Genomic DNA, 16,447 nt, shown 5'->3' on the forward strand with positions numbered 1-16,447 from the left:
GAAAACCACACTAAAAAGCAAACTCTAATTATTTGTAAAGACTAATCTTAGTCTTGTAAACTGATGAAACCACACCTTCCTCATCTCAGACTAGAGGTGAATGTCAGTGGATGTGAAATGTGGTTAGGTAGTTGCTATGCTTGTGAATTGAGCTTAAATGACTTTTTCTCTCCTATGAAGGAATGTTTTGTGGGAGGGGAGGTTTAAGGGGGAAATGATGGTTGCATAAAAACAAAAGCCAACAGTAAAACCCTAAAAATGACTAAAGAGAAAAGAGAAATTTCTTGGCAAGAGATAATGCCTTTGGGATTTTCCTTCTAATTGAGGAGCTGTATTTCCTCAGAAAGACCATGAATCCTTGGAATCATCTTTGACTCTTCCCTTGCCACCAACACCTTCCAAGTCTTGATATTTCTAAATGTCTTTCAGTTTGTATCTTTGTCTCCATGTCTACTGCTTCCATGCTAATTCAGGTCCTTATTTACCTTTTTCCCAATCTTTTTCAATAGATGCCTCATTGACCCTGCTGCCCTCTACTTCCTCTTACATATTACAATAGCATTAATGTCCCTGAAAGACAGATAGCACACACCTTATCACATTTTTATCAAAAAACAGTTTTTCTGTTCTGACTTTTTACTAAATGTTGAAGCTCCTTCATCTGAAATTTAGGGGGCTTCCACAATATGGTTTCATTTTACCTCTAGTTTTTTCTTGCATTTGTCGTTCACCTTTACATTCCCTACTCTGTCTTCAAACTACACTATTTGCTATTCCTCTGAGATGCCAGTTGTTATTCTGCCTCTGTGACTTTGCTCATGATGTTCCCTCTATTCTAAAAGCCTTTCTTTCCCACAGTTCCCACCCTGCAGCTCAAATGTCATTTCTTCTATAAAGCCTTTCCTGATTAATCCCAAGCCCCTATCAGAAGTAATCTCTTTCTCGTCTTGATCCTCATATTCTTTGTACCTCTGTTCTTGTACTTAAATTCTATTTTATATTATAGCTATTTGTGCATTTGTGTTACCTTTCTTTTTCCTATGCATCTTACAACCAAGGAAATAAGTTCAGAGAGGTTAAATTACTTGTCCGTGGTCACACAGATATTAAGTGTAGCAGGCAGAATTTGAGCCAAGTTTTCTCCTCACTTTAAGTTCAGTACACTTTTCTTCTATCATACTGTTATATAATATATTCTTAATTTTTAAATTTAACAATTTTTTTTCAGATCTCTAAATGATGCCTGGTAGTCATTTAAATCTTCTAATTGTTTGAAAAAGAAATTAAATTATTCTAAAAAAGTAAAGACTTTTTTTGTCTGTTTTTTAAAGGGATGGAGAGAGGAAAAGTATGAGCATTGAAAGGTACTGTGTGTATACTTTGCTGTTATTAACTTTACAGAATTTGTTGTTCATCATAAATTCAACATGTATTAAAATGAATTTGGGTAAGATATACTGCAGCACAAAATTTATTTAAAGCTATAGTGGTTTTCAGCAGTTTGTAAAATGCTATGCCTTTCATATTTTGTAGCTTGGTACGGTTTAGCTTAGGTTCAAATGCCCTACTTTTAGTATAGTATTTCAGTGGATTGTTAGTATGGATGCTACCCTCCACCATCACAGATTGTAACATACCTACTCCTCCTGAAATTTCTTGTCCATGCCTTTTTATAAATCCTACAGAGGAAATCTAACCCACTTGCTGGAAGCCTTTCTTTGGGTCTTTTGATATTTTGTTGATACCAGTGAAACACTGTCCCTCTGCCATCTTTCACTCTCCTCTTTGTTTTGTTTTAAATGAGATTTGCTAATGGCTTACTGATTTTATTATTTAAGAAAAAACAATCCCTGGTTTTATTTATTATTTCAATACTTTGAGGTTTATTTAATTTTGTTAATCTCTTCTTTGATTTTCAGAATTTTTACTTTGGTTTTTAATTAGGGTTTTTTAATTTGTTGGTTTCTTAGTTATTTCTACTTGCATTCCCAATTAATTGATCCATTCTCTCTTTTTCTTTAATGAAAGTCTTTAGAGCTATAAAATTTTCCCAAAAAACTACTTTGGCTATATCCTCAGAATTTTGGTATGTTACCTCATTGTAGTTATTGTCTTCAATGAAATTATTTATGGTTTCTATGATTTGTTCTTCAGCCTACTGATTCTTTAAGATTAAATTACTTAATTTCCAGTTCATTTTAAATTCTTTATTCAGCTGCCCTTTATCGATTATGGTTTTTATTTGCGTTATGGTCTACAAAAGATGTGTTTAGTATTTCTGCTTTTCTGCATTTGTTTATGAGGTGTAATACATGGACAATTTTTATAAACATTCCACACACAGCTGAGAAATAAATTTATTCCTTTGTATTTCCATGCAGAGGTCTGTCATCTAGTTTTTCTAAAATTGTATTCAGGTTCTTAATTTCTTTCTCTTTTGTTGTTGTTGTTGTCATTAGATTTGCCTACATGTGAAAGAGATACACTGAATTCTCCCACTATTATAGTTTCATTGTCTATTTCTCCCTGGAACTTTTATAACTTTTCCTTTAAGTATTTAGATGCTATGACATTCAATGTAAATATGTTAAGCATTAGTATTAATTCACTGTCTTTGGTACCTTTCGACATAATGTAATTTCCTTGTTTATCTTTTTTAATCATGTCTATTTTTGCTGTTGCGTTGTCTGAGATCATAATCACTAACTCGGTTTTTTGGGTTTTTCTTTTAAGTTTGGCCAAAGAATAATAGATATTGCTCAAGTCCCTTATTTGAACTCTGTATGAATCTGTGTTTCTTGTAAGCAACATATTTTCATATTCTGCTTTCTAATCTATCCTGCTCTCTTCTATTTTATGAGTGAGTTTACCCCATTCACATTCACAGTTATGATTGTATATTCCTCCATCCTACTTTCCACTCTTTGCTTCCTTCTCCCTCTTTACAAAGAATAAGAGGGTAGTGAGAGAAAAGGGCTGTACTCAGCACCAGTACTTTATACTTGGTGCAAATCTGCTTCCACTGCCCTCCTTCTCTTCCCTTTCCCTCACCTAGACCCTAATTGCAGGTTAGCCTTCCATTCTTTCTTTTTAAAAACTTCTTCATGATCTACCTTGTGTAGTTAGAGGTTTTTTTGCTTGTGACTGATTCCTCCCTGATGCTACTCTCTCTCTTATTCTTTTCCTTCCTTCTTTCTGTTCTCATGTTGAGATGAAGTTATTTCTACCCCTAAACTCTTTGTGTGTATGTGCGGGTGTGAATGTGGGTGTGGGTATATTCTACTCTCCTTTGACTGGTTCAGATGAAAGTGAGATTCAAGTGACATGTGCTCCCCTCACTCCTTCCTCTTTATTTATAGTCTTCTACTTGCACACATAGATTATGTCAGACAATAAGTTCCCCATCCTTTCTCCCTTTTGTTTTCCTCGTATATTCCTTCATTTCATTTCCCCTTCTTCTTTGAAGATAATGAAAATATAACAAAAACAATCCTATCCATCTTTTATTTAACTCCTTCTATGACCTCCGAGAAGGTAGGTAAGTAGCACAGTGGATAGACCTCAGTTCAAATTCAGCCACAGACACTTAGTACCTTTGTGACCCTGGGCAAGTCATGTAACCCTGTTTACCTCAGTTTCCTCATCTGTAAAATGAGCTGGAGAAGGAAGTGGCAAACCGCTTCAGTATCTTTTGCCTAGAAAACCCCAAATGGGGTCATGAAGAATCAGACATGACTAAAATGACTGAACAACAGTGATTTCTAATAGTATTAGGGTTCCAAGGGGATACTTCTATCATCTCCGCCTAATAGAATATAAATACTTAATCCTTGAGCTGTACTTGCTGCTGTCTTTTTGGTAGCTTTTTTCCCTAGTCTTTTGGAAATTTCCTGTCTTTGAGATATTTTGAAATTTTATTCTTGAGTGTCTTTATTCTCAGTCCATTGGTCAGATTTAGTTCTTCTTCCTAAATTCATATTCTTAAATACTATTTCCATTTCCCTACATAATATATCAAGTATTCAGGTGATAAAAAGCCAAATGTAATACTTCTGTTATCAGCACTGATGAGTACAGATCACTAAGGAAACTGCACAGATCAGGCATGACCTCCACAAAAACTTGGAATCACAGAGTAATGTACAGATTGAGAATAGGAGTGTCTTTTTACTACGCAAGCTTTATTTTGTTGTCCATTTGATCCAACATAACCATAAGATTCAGGAGCATTCTCCTAAGAAAACCCAGGCTAACATACTTTAGCCATATGGGGCCTTGCATTCTCAATAGTTCTTCCCTTCCAAAATAGCCCACTATTCAACTCTTCCCCTTACATCACCCATTCTTCAGTTCAAGAGTTCCAAGGCAACCCTAACTCATAATAGTTGTTCATAGTTTCATTCTCCTTTGTATGTTTGTATGCCAATCTGTGACAGTCCATTTTTGGCAATTTGCAATAGTTGTTACGGGAGACAAATAAATCTGGGCAAGTACAGTAGATTCAGGTCCCTTAAGGACTCAGTCTTGGCAATCCTGATAAAAATGACTGGCTAGAGTCCTAGGGATTTGCATGGACCTCCGAACCCAGGTCCTCATTAACAATATATCTGTCTTTCATTATCCCCCCACGTGAGCCTGGTCACCCCACAGAGTACCAACCTACACTAAAGGTACCTCTGACTTTGTTGTAATCTTATCTAATCCTATCCCAGCAAAAACTTAAAACAAATCGGTCCTATTTCACATCTATCTATTCATTATCCTCCTTCAGGTTTCATCTTCAAGTGCTCTTAGAGTGATCTGATTTAACAGAGTCTCACACAAAATTTTCTCCAGGATTATTTAACCTCAATTGTTTTCTCAGTATTCAAGGTAGGACTGTTGACTGCCTTCCATTTTGCTCCTTAATGTTTTACAAATGAACTTGTAATGGTGTTGCCCTTGAACACCTTGTCCCTCTGCTTGCCAAGAAAATCAAATGTTTACAGGTTAAGGCCATTTCTGGACTCTTTTAGAGTTGTCTTTGTGATACCTGTATTGTGTCACTTCAACTTCTCTTAATAAATGGTGATTCAGTCAATGTTGGTACTTTTGTCCATTTCTCATTTTTTAAAGTTAATTATTTAAACTAGTGGAGTTGGAACAGATCATTACATCTTGACCCTTCTCACTTGGTATTGATTTTGAGCTTTGCACTAATCAATCAGTGATCTGATTTGACCCAGGCAGCTGACTCTGGAATAACAGTTGTGTCGTTATAAGATGTAGTCAATTTCTTTTTCATTCTGTTGTTTAGTGTTTGCCTTTTAGGCTCTAGACTTATAATTTAAAGTTACTTAGAATGTAGAGTTAGAATTCAGCTTTTGTATAAGAGGAATACTTTATTGAGACTGAGCTTACCTGCCATGAATGTTCCCAGGCAATATCTAGCTTGATGGCACGTTAATGATTCAGAAAAAGAAACATCAGTGCACCAAAAATGATATTTTTCTAGCCCTATGAGAGAAAGGAGCAAGTATGACTTTAGTAAGAATCAGGTATTGCATAATTATGTTTCTTAGATCCTATGGTTTTTGCTTATCATAACAATCATTGGACTGATTATCCTTTCCTCCTTACGATACTGCACTATATTATAGCAGTGAGTATGCATTATAGGCCTGAGTATTCATGTGATAGAATCATTGTTTATTAATGGACTTTCATCACCAGTTTTTGTAATATTACCTAAGGAACAAGGTCACTAATATATGCCTCTTAGCAAATTTAGTTAACATCTTTTATGTGTGTGTGTATGTATACATACATATATATGTGTGAGTATTGCATTTCCCCCCCCAATTTATAAGCTTTTCTCCTTCCCCCACTGAAAAAAGAAAAAAACTCTTGTAACAAATATGCAGAGTTAATCAAAGCAAATTCCCATATTGACCTTGTCAAAAAATAGTTAATCTCTTTGGCTTTTAGTTGTCTGGATTTTACAGTATGGATGTTAAGATATTTTTATTTAACTAGATTTTATTTTGGTGAATAACATGCAATATAGTACATGAAATATAACTTTGTATTGATTATCATCTTTCAGCTGTTCCTAAATTGTACTTAACTCTGTGTTCTGAATTTCTTTCTATTTAGAACATTCAGTGAGATAAGTAAAGTAGAGGAACTATATAGCTTGTGCCAAGAACTTTGTAGTGATCTTGCTCAGGATCTACAGAAAAAAGGACTTAAGGTATTTCATTTTGCTTTGTTGTTCTTATCTAGAAAATAAGATTCCACCCTATAGTATAGATTGGATGAAGAGATCAATAAAAAATGAATACCAGTGAGGAAAGTCCTGAAAAACGCACCCACTGCCTTTCTACCATTTGGTTCCAGCTCAACTCTGTTCACAAAAGTGCTAACCAGAAAGACCCAGGAGTATAGTCTGAGTTTGCTTCTAATCCAAGATAGCCATTGAGGGGGTTAAAGATTGAGGGGTCTGGGAGGAGTGAGGTTGGGGATCTCAACATAATTGGAAATTTAGGTTTGCCCAAGAATAAACCTGATTCTTGAGGATTAGACCCTGATCGTATTAACTGGGGTTAGGCAAGACAAAGATTAACATAGATTGTTTTATTTATCATGCAAATATCCTATGGAAATGGCATTTAAGGTAAGGCAGTATTAGCTACTTTGAATGGCGAGATCCTTCCCTGACCCTTTTCCTGGGCTCTGGGGAGCCTCTCAATAAGAAGATCCCTCTCGGTGGATTTCTGCCAGAACCCTTTCTGTTCCACACTACTTATATGTCCCCCACCTCAAACAAAATACTGGTTAAGAAAAAGGAGAGAGTAGCAATGAACTTATTAAAAGCTCCAATTTAAAAAAAAAAAAAAGAAAAACAAATTTGAGGATGTATCCTAGATAAAGGCTAAATGAGAATCTTTAGAAGGAAGGAAATATATGTATATACTAAAAAAAAAATACCAATTGTGGATCATACTCCAGTTTGTTACAATCTAGACTTGAGCAAATCCAGACTAATACATACATATATATATATATATATACATATATATATATATACATACATATATATATATATATATACATATACATGTTTGATTTGTTTTACAGGGCAGAACAGTTACAATTAAGCTGAAGAATGTGAATTTTGAAGTAAAAACTCGAGCATCTACCGTAGCAGTTGTTGTTTCTACTGCAGAAGAAATATTTGCTATTGCTAAGGAACTTCTAAAAGTAGAAATTGATGCTGATTACCCACGGCCCTTACGACTAAGACTTATGGGTATAACATTTTTCAGTTTTTCCTTACTTTGTTAAGCTAACATCAAGTAAGAAATGATAACTTTATCAAATGAGAAAATATTTGTAAAGTGCTAAACCCAGTGCCTGGCACATACTCAACAAATGCTTCTTCCGTTGTTCCCTTTCACATAGTAATGAATTTGGGATTGTTTTGGTCTCCATGTTTTGTTTTTTTTCTGTGAATTATTTAGATTGTTTTTAACATTCTGCTGCCTCTTATCTTAGTTGCAAAGCATCATGCTCAAAAACCGTAGTTGAACTAGTAAACTGCTTTCTTCTTTGCCATAAACTGCACTCAGAAATCCAGCCAATCATTGCACAATAATGTGCTATTCCTAAGCAAAACTAAATAGAGTGAGTATGTAAGCTTAAATACATTACTAATACAGGAAAAAACCTCGAAGTATATGCCCTCCTTACAATGTCTTGTTATCATTTTTCATGTTTAAAGGTAGCACACATTTAAACAGCATTGAATAAAGTATGATAATTGAAAAGCCAAAAAAATTTGTACATTCATACCCACTCCAGGAAGATATTATTTCACAGTTCTTTATCATATGTCAGTAAGTTCCCAGTTAATGGTATCATGAAAAGAATGTCTTTTGAATTAATAACAGTAAGTTTTTGTTCTGTTATTGTTGTGTAATGTCAAGAAACATTATACAAAAAAAAAAAGGTTTTATATGTTTCATTGGATTTAGTACTTTGAAGATGAAATTAATTTTTATGGCTATTGGTTATATTCAGGTGTACGGGTATCAGGCTTTTCCAATGAAGAAGACAGGAAACATGGCCAAAGAAGCATCATTAGCTTCTTAAAAACTGGAAGCCATGCGCTAGATCCTGTTGGGTCTGTGCTGGATAAAAATGACCAAGATCAAGTCATGAAACCTCCAGAAACATCTCACAAGGAGAGTTTCTTCACTAAAAAGCGGTCAGAAATGAGTTGGAACCACCAAGACATCTTTAAATGTGAGCCTGAGACTAAACAAAGCTTCCAAGTTTCACAGCCACCTAATCTTTCAAAGGAAGAAATGAAAGAGAATTTAGAAACATCAGAAAATACAGATGACTGTCAAGTCTTTACCTGTCCTATTTGTTTTAAGGAACAAGGAAGAATCTGTTTGGAAGCACTTAACAGGCATGTGGATGAATGCCTCAGTAGGACACTGGTGGACTGTGACCCCAAAATGGTGGCTGTCCCACAATCACAGTCTTTCTGTTCAGAAGTAAATCTGGATTTAAAAACCCATGAAACTACAGAAAGTCTGTTAGTAGATTTTGTGCCTTCAGTAAGTGTAGATGTGCTTTCTAAAGGAAAAAGTATGGAGGATTTAAACACACGAGCAGGGCATGAGCAAAGCCCAAAACAGTATTCTAGCCTCTGGAGAAAGTCTTCTCTTGATGAATGTTTTTATCAGAATTCTTCCCATGAAAATGAAGGATATGATGCCAAGTCTTCAGGTGGGCAAACAGCCCTCCAGGCATCTTTGCCAAGAGATAAAACATTCATGTGTCCTGTTTGCAACTTAAAGCAAAAGACTTCTGATCTGATGCTCTTCAATAGTCACGTAGATATTTGTTTAAATAAAGGTCTTATCCAGGAACTAAGGAAGGACGAAGTTAGTCCAGTTATGAATTGTCCAGCAGAAAATTCTAAAAGTACTGGTAAGTTTGCCTTTAAATAATTTATTTTTCTAAATGTTTATGTCGTTATTAGTGGACAAAGGCCATTCAGTGCAAAGTACATCCAGTTATAAAAGGGTAGTTTGTGTTTCCATTTGAGAAAATATAATTGTGCTACTCTGAGTCTGAATGGATTTGACACTGCTATTGTTTGAACTTTGGGAAAAGGACTTGGAATATGCTTAATCAAGACCAGAAAGAACTGAAAGCTCAGGGATTTAAGGAACTGTTGAGTCTACCTCGAGGCAATATCTTCAAAGTACATTTACAAAGGCAGAGTGACAAATTGCTTATAATTGCACAGTCAGGAAGCCTTTCACTGGCTTTTTGGATGTTCTCATTCACTTCAAAGCCTCCTTTTTTCTGTACTTATACATAATTGCAGTATGCAATACAATAATGTGCAGTATTTGATTTAAAACAGAAAATCATTTCTGCCTCAACAATTGTGCTAAACTAAAGGAGAAAGAAAAGGATGGCTTATGTAGGGCACAGAAGCAGTGGCTGGACAAATTTCTAAAAGAGGATTAAGTAAAAAACTAAGTCAGCTAGTAAAATTATAAAGAAATTGGGATGGGAATTTAATTTTCATTGGTAATTGCTAATAAAAACTATGAAACATACTAGAAACTTTTTCTTTAGTAATCCCTTCAGGGGCATTTTGTTTTTCTGAAATTTCCTTTAGTCTTCTGACAGACTCCTTTTTATTCAAATCGCTCATTTTAGAACTTTCTAATTTGTTTTCGTTTTTTTTTCTGTAGGGAGTTCTGGCAAAATACAGAAGACTATGAATGTCATAGCAAAAACAAAAAGGTATGGTTAATTCAGTCATTAACAGAGAGGGCCAAAAACTGACCTTAGCACTGCTTCATAAGAAGGTACTAGACTCTTTTCTGTAAAGAAATGAACATGGTAAAAATAAAATTCAGTTTTCTAGAAAACTGTGGAGGGAAAAATGTGTCCTTGCCTATGTTCAACTGAGTTTATGTTCCTTTTTATTCCAGGCCGGGACTGATGACCCAAAATTCAACATCAAAGAAAACCAAACCAAACAATTCCAAATACACCATTGATAGCTTTTTTAAATGAACAATAAGAATTTTGTATTAGAAGAGGTCATTTCTTAATTGTGAATATTTTAAATTCTTACTTTAAAATTATGGATTGATTCAATGAATGCAAATGACTTGATGCTAGAATCTTCTGGTACAGCTGTCAATAATGTTAAGGTTATAAATTTGTTTTGGCAAGAACCAATAGAATGTGTTTATTTGTTTAGGGTACATAAAGAAATCACATTAATTGTACCTCTGGGCCTATTAAGAATCAAAAAGCTGCTTACTCATTTTGCTTATTAGCCTTTTTTAAAAAAACATCCTTCATCCTTGAGAATAGTGAGGACATTGCCAAATGAGGGCATTTGACAATGACAGATGCCCCCTGCAAGCACACAGTTCACTTTTTAAATATTTAATCCTAAGATTGGAAATAATTGTATTCACCTATTTATATAGCAGCAGAAAAGCAATATCTTATTTTATCATATCTGACTCTTTGTTTATTAAAAAAATTCACTTTTTAAAAAAAAATTAAGAGTGGGCCTCCCTCTCTTGCTTTGGCTAGACATGCAGGGGCTACTCACAGGCCTGATCCCACTGCTGATTGGCATGGGAGCTTTGACCTGCTGTTTCTGACACAGGCCAGTTTCAGCCTCTTAAGGCTCTCTGGTCTTGTGTCTATCTGGCCCCTCCTCACCACCACCCCCTCCCAGGAGCTCATGATATTGATGTCAGACTTGGTGTGGACACCTGATTGGCCCAGCCCACTGCAGCTCAGAACTCCAGAGCTGAAAGGATCCACCAGCATCAGCCCCCACCAGCTGGGATTACAAGTATGCACTATGCACGCATGACTGCTTTTTATGAGAAATACTTAAGATAAAATGTACAGCTATAAAGATTGTGATATGTGTTAAAGCTCTGAATTATATAAGGCTTTAGTTAAATATAGTTTAATATTTAATATCTATAAAGAAACTAAAGTACAGTATCTAATAAATTAATAAATAATTAAGGTTACCTTATTGTTTAAAGAAGAAAAAAAGTAATTGTTTTACTTTTTTACTGATTAAAAAAATCATTCTTTGTTAGTTATCAAATTAAATAGTTTTTACTTTTGCTACTTTGGGTAATTTTTTCCCCAGGTTTTTCCCGTGTTTTACCTGTACATATTTGAATTAAATATGTAAGAAGGCAAAGTTTTGGGGGATAACTTACATTGAGATCTTAAACATAACCTTTGAACAAAAGCAGTAAAATTTGCCCTCACTATAAATTGAAATTTGCAACTATTAGGCTAAGCATTTATTAATATTTGTTTGAGTCATCTTGACTTTTTAACTTTTAAAGTTCACCACAGCATCTGTTGAAACAAGCTCAAAACAAAATGATTTATACCAGCCTCAAGACAGTTTATGCAATGTTGCACTGCTGTCATGCTGTATTCAATGATGTTTCATTATCTCTTCAGTGGTGACAAGGAAACCTTCACTTGAATGTAGGGTGGTGTCGATATTACTCAAGATCAATAACATCATGGTGTTCGTGGCTAGAGATCCAGCCTCAAAGCCTGGGTTCACATCCCCGCCTCTGACAATATGTTGGCTTTATGACCCTGAAAAAAGTCACTTAACTTCTCAGTACTCCAGACAACTCTCTAAGATTGCAAAGAAGGTGCCAGTCTGCATTGGTAGAGAACGTTTCCTCACCTGAGAAATCCTTGTATCAGTGAAATCACAGGTCCAGTCTTTATCCTTATCATCAACAGAAACTCTAGTATCTCAAAATTTATCACTGGAATATCTGGTATTCTTATAAAAATTCTAGGGAACCCGGACACTTCTGGGATAGATGTCAATTTAAAGAAAAAAATCTATGTTCTAGGAAAACTCCAAGAACAAAGAGCTGATGTCTGAATAAAGTAAAAGTGAAATGCAATTATTGATCCTTGTCCCTTTTTATCTGTGCTGTCACTTTCTGAGACTGGACAAAAGGAAAAAGAAAGTGCTTTTCAGAATGATTATGTAGGATTTCTGTTTCTTTGGAACTATTTTTGTACTGGTAGAGTCATAGTATATGATAGAGTCATAGTTTTGATGCATTACCTTTGATGTATGATCCATATTTTCCTTTCTTTCCTTGTTTTGACAGTAAACTACAATTGTCTGAATTTTTAATCCTGTTAATTGTTTTCTATAGCTAAAATTCCTGACCCTCACGTTAGTTGATTCTTGAAATTTGTCTGGACATTGTGTCATGAATTGTTCTTGATCACTAAAAATAAAAGCTTATTTTGGTTATTCAGAGATGTCTTCTATTATCCTTAATTTCAGCCAGAAACTAAAAAGGTGAATAGGCCTTTCAGGGTAAGTGAACTCTCTGGTTTTAATCACCTTAGTTTATGTGTTCTATAGAATCTTACATCCTTACACAGCCAACCCCACTCCTGACCCCTTACTTTTAACAGAACATAAAATTTCTAATAATAGTAAATAATTATTGAAACTTAAAAAAAAATCCACCCTCTTTTTAAAAAAGAGAATGGACTTCAGATATATTCATAATGGTAGAAGGTAAGATTTATATGACAAATGTACTCAATTTTTTCCAGAATAAGTTGTCATGCATTAGTTCCTGTTCTGAATAGCTTTAGAGGTTTTTTCATAGCAAACAGGAGATATGCTTTAAGTACACAATGTGTTTGGGGTTAATTAAAAGATGCAGAAAGGCAGAATGTTTCTTTAGCTACATAGGGACCCTAAGATATCAATTAGAATGGAGATCATTGATGCAAGTTATCGCCAACATTTCAAAATTCAAGACACAGAAATTTATATGAGCCTAAATATTCATTATTTTTCTGTCATTGATTTTTAAAAATTAGAATTCATATGAAACTGTCTGAAAAATTCCAAAATTGTGTGATTTTCAAGTATTTTGCAAAAGTTTTTTTCTTTATTTAAAAAATTATTTAATATTTTATTTTTTCCTCAGTTACACATAAAAACAATTTTAACATTTGTTTTCTTAAATTTTAAGTTCAAGGGTTTTTTTATTCTTTCTGTGAGGCCAGTAATTAAAATAATAGAAGACAGAGTACATGTTTGCTTTTATTGCTTTCAGTCTTTAAAAATTAACTTTAACACATACGATACATTCTTAAAATTAGTAGAAAAAGCAAGTAAATTAATTGAGATGAGTTATTTTTGTCAATGATAGATTAATCATTTAGATGAAACAGAAAAATTCTTAAGCAAAACAAGTGCACCACAAAGTTTTCACACATTTAACACATTATGTTTATGATATGCACATAGAAGGAGGTATCAGCAGCCTATAGGTAATTTCTTAACAGTAAAAGTGATAGATTACTTCTCACATTATATAAAGGGCATGGCAAAAAATTATTTTGTGTGTGTGTGTGTTAGGGAATATTTTAGGATTATGGGCAGTACTCACTTTATGTAAGTGAACTGTTTTGCAGACCTCTGCATAAAGCAATTTTTACTTAAATGTGAGTTTATCCCCACTCACTATATTTAGCCTAGATAACAAAGGCATACGCAAAATAATACCTTTACACAAGTTATAAAATGTACTAAAATGTAGATGTATTAAATACTATTCCATGATAATAAACAGTAAAATGAAATGAAAGGTAAAGTTAATGATAAAGTATGCACAATACTGTACAGTGTAAAGTCCACATAGATGTGAAGTGTGTTGCCCCTTCTCCAACCACTGCACTTAGCCCTTAGTTAGATGTGCAACTTTTTTATGAAGCTGTCAAGAGATGTTTGGACAGTGGCTCTCTTTTTGTTCCCTCGAATATCTGATGATAGCAAGCAATATTGTCCTCAACTAGTCTTTGAACTTTTAATCTTGAATTATTTGGATCCATCTTTTCAATACAAGAAAAAAAATTCACTCAAATGATGAGATGATTCTGACAACTGTTTAGCTATGAGCCTTTTTGGTTTGACCTCACCCTTTCTTCTTCTGCAATCTTTGCAGCTAGCAGCTCAGTCAGATCCTCCTCCAGAATCTTCATTCAGATTTCTTTCAGAAGTCTTTACATAAAGCAAATATGCATAATGCAAATTTACATAAGGTGAGAACTTTCTGTCTTAAAAGTGTTGCATAATTTCCCTAAATCTCTTCTTTCTGTCCAGTTCTGGGTCCAGTTCATTGTATGTCTGAAATATCTATCCAAGATATGCATACCAGTGGGCTTGTATGTGTGTGTGTATGTATGTAGTATGTGTACATGTTATATGCCCCTGATAGAATGTGAACTCTTCCCTAAAGGCAGAATATCTAGGGTTTTTTTGGTCTTTGTATTCTCAACTCCTGGCACAGTACCAGGCACATAGTAGGTGATTAATACTTACTGAATGGTTATTTGGATGGACTGCCAGTCTGCAACATGTCAAAATCTGGACAACATACAAAATATTTACCGTTGCTTGTGTTATGTACACAGACAGGTACAACATTTACTAAGTAATAAATTCAAAGTCCATTTTCACCAGTGCCAGAATCTTGGTATAATGAAACTTGAAACAGACTTCTTAGAGAATGAAGTTTTTCTGGTTAGGTGAACTTTCTAGATCACCAGTGGTTAACTTTCATGCAACTAGGTTAGCTAGGATTAATTCATTACCACTGCACATACTGTTTATTTCATTTTATCCTTTATTTTCCATTTGATAAGGACAAACATTCCAAATACACTTTATCTGAGGTATAGTTACTATAACTCAATGGAAGAGGAGCTTAAAACCATTCTACATAGAGTAATGAAGCTTTTCTTTTTTTTCATGGGAGAGGTAGAGGTGGTTCTGAAATCTCCTTAGTTAAGTACTGGATTAGTAAACAATGAACTGCTGAATGAAAGCATGCTTGATTTACTTTAATTGGAATATTGCAAGATAAGAGAAACTATAGAAGAGGTGGAAAGGGATCACTATCCACAGTTCTTTTTGATTTTCTTTTTCAGGTAAGGTTCTTTACTCCTGCCCTAGCTCCATTGGTTCTTCCAGCATGGTGGTCCTTCTGTACCTGATCATTAACAGGATCCAGGTTCTCTAATATGTCCTGATTAAAATACAAATAATCTTTTCTACATAGGCCAGTTCAAACAAAGTTGAGAGTTTTTTTTTTAAGAACTTTTATTTAGAAACTGAAACAGTTACATACAATAACAAACAATTACAATTACAAACAATTGCATTTCTTCTAACAATTTTCAAGCTGCCTTGACTGGTCCTGCTTATGTAATACTCACCCTCGTTTCCTTTTCCTCATTTCAGTCATCAAAAGGCATTTATTAAGTACCTATTATGTGCCAGGCACTATGCTAAGCACTGGAAATAAAAAGAATGGTAAAAAAACAAAAACAAAAACAAACAAAAAACAAGCTTTGAGAGTTTACATTGAGAGAGACACAATGTAAAATTACCAGGCACGTGCAATATGAAGAGAAAGATATTAGCAGTTGCAGGAAAGGGGGTGGGAGGTGGGGGGGAGGGTTGGGAGAGACCTCTTACAAAAACAGAATTTGAGCCGAGTTGTGAAGGAAGCCAGTCAATCTAGGAGGCAAAGGGGGGGGAGCAGTCAGTGCAAAGGGTAAGGCGTAGAATTTCGGGGTGGAGGCTCACGTGGGAGAAATGACGAGGAAGGCAGGATATTTGGGTCAGAGCATGTGTGAAGGGAAGCAGTGTAAGACTACTGGGAAGGTGGAAGGGGCACAGGTTGTAAAGAACTTTAAATGCCAAACAGAGAAGTTTAAATTTGATCCTGGAGATTAACGGGGAGCTACTTGAATACACTGATGAAAAGTGGAGGAAAGTGGCATGGTTTCTTTCATCTTTGCTTCAGAAAAATCACGTTGACAGCTGAGTGCAGAATGGATTGGAGTAGGGAGAGATTGAGGCAGAAAGGTCATACAAGGCTATTGCAGTAGGTGATGAGAATTGGATATGGAGGGTGAGCAAGAATGAAGTCAAGAATAAAACTGAGGTGGGGCAGCTAGGTTGCACAGTGGATAGAGCTCTGGCCTTGGAGTCGGGAGGACCTGAATTCAAATTTGACCTCAGACACTTGACACTTATTAGTTGTGTGACCTTGGCAAGTCCTTGATTAATCAGCAAAAAAAAAAAAAAACTAAAACCAAGGTTGCAAGCCTGAGTAACTGGGAAGATAGATGCGATCGTGACAATGATAGGAAAATTGGGAAGAGGGGAGGGTTTAGGAAAGAAAGATATCAAGTTCTGTTTTGGACATGTTGAGTTTAAAATGTCTCTGGTATGTTCAAGATGTCCAACAGACAGTGAAGCATGACTGTAGCACATGAGAAAGTAGGGCTGGACATTTAGATCTAGGAAGTA

At 35.0% G+C, this 16,447-nt stretch overlaps 1 protein-coding gene across 3 annotated transcripts in view; it reads left to right on the forward strand.

Annotated features, from left to right (window-relative positions):
* Nucleotides 1–12,311, forward strand: part of POLK (DNA polymerase kappa) — a 96,658-nt gene extending 84,347 nt beyond the window's left edge. For all 3 annotated transcript variants that reach the window (XM_027863354.1, XM_027863355.1, XM_027863356.1), the window contains exons 11-16: nucleotides 1,332–1,364; nucleotides 6,136–6,232; nucleotides 7,120–7,291; nucleotides 8,062–8,982; nucleotides 9,762–9,813; nucleotides 10,005–12,311. In XM_027863354.1, the coding sequence (XP_027719155.1) occupies nucleotides 1,332–1,364; nucleotides 6,136–6,232; nucleotides 7,120–7,291; nucleotides 8,062–8,982; nucleotides 9,762–9,813; nucleotides 10,005–10,089 (1,360 nt within the window). In that variant the 3' untranslated portion in view covers nucleotides 10,090–12,311. The remainder of the gene's footprint in view (nucleotides 1–1,331; nucleotides 1,365–6,135; nucleotides 6,233–7,119; nucleotides 7,292–8,061; nucleotides 8,983–9,761; nucleotides 9,814–10,004) is intronic.
* The last annotated feature ends 4,136 nt before the right edge of the window (nucleotides 12,312–16,447 follow it).

The sequence above is a fragment of the Vombatus ursinus genome, unplaced genomic scaffold (genome assembly GCF_900497805.2).
Source record: "Vombatus ursinus unplaced genomic scaffold, bare-nosed wombat genome assembly UNPS02014772.1, whole genome shotgun sequence".
In the NCBI taxonomy this organism is placed as follows: domain Eukaryota; kingdom Metazoa; phylum Chordata; class Mammalia; order Diprotodontia; family Vombatidae; genus Vombatus; species Vombatus ursinus.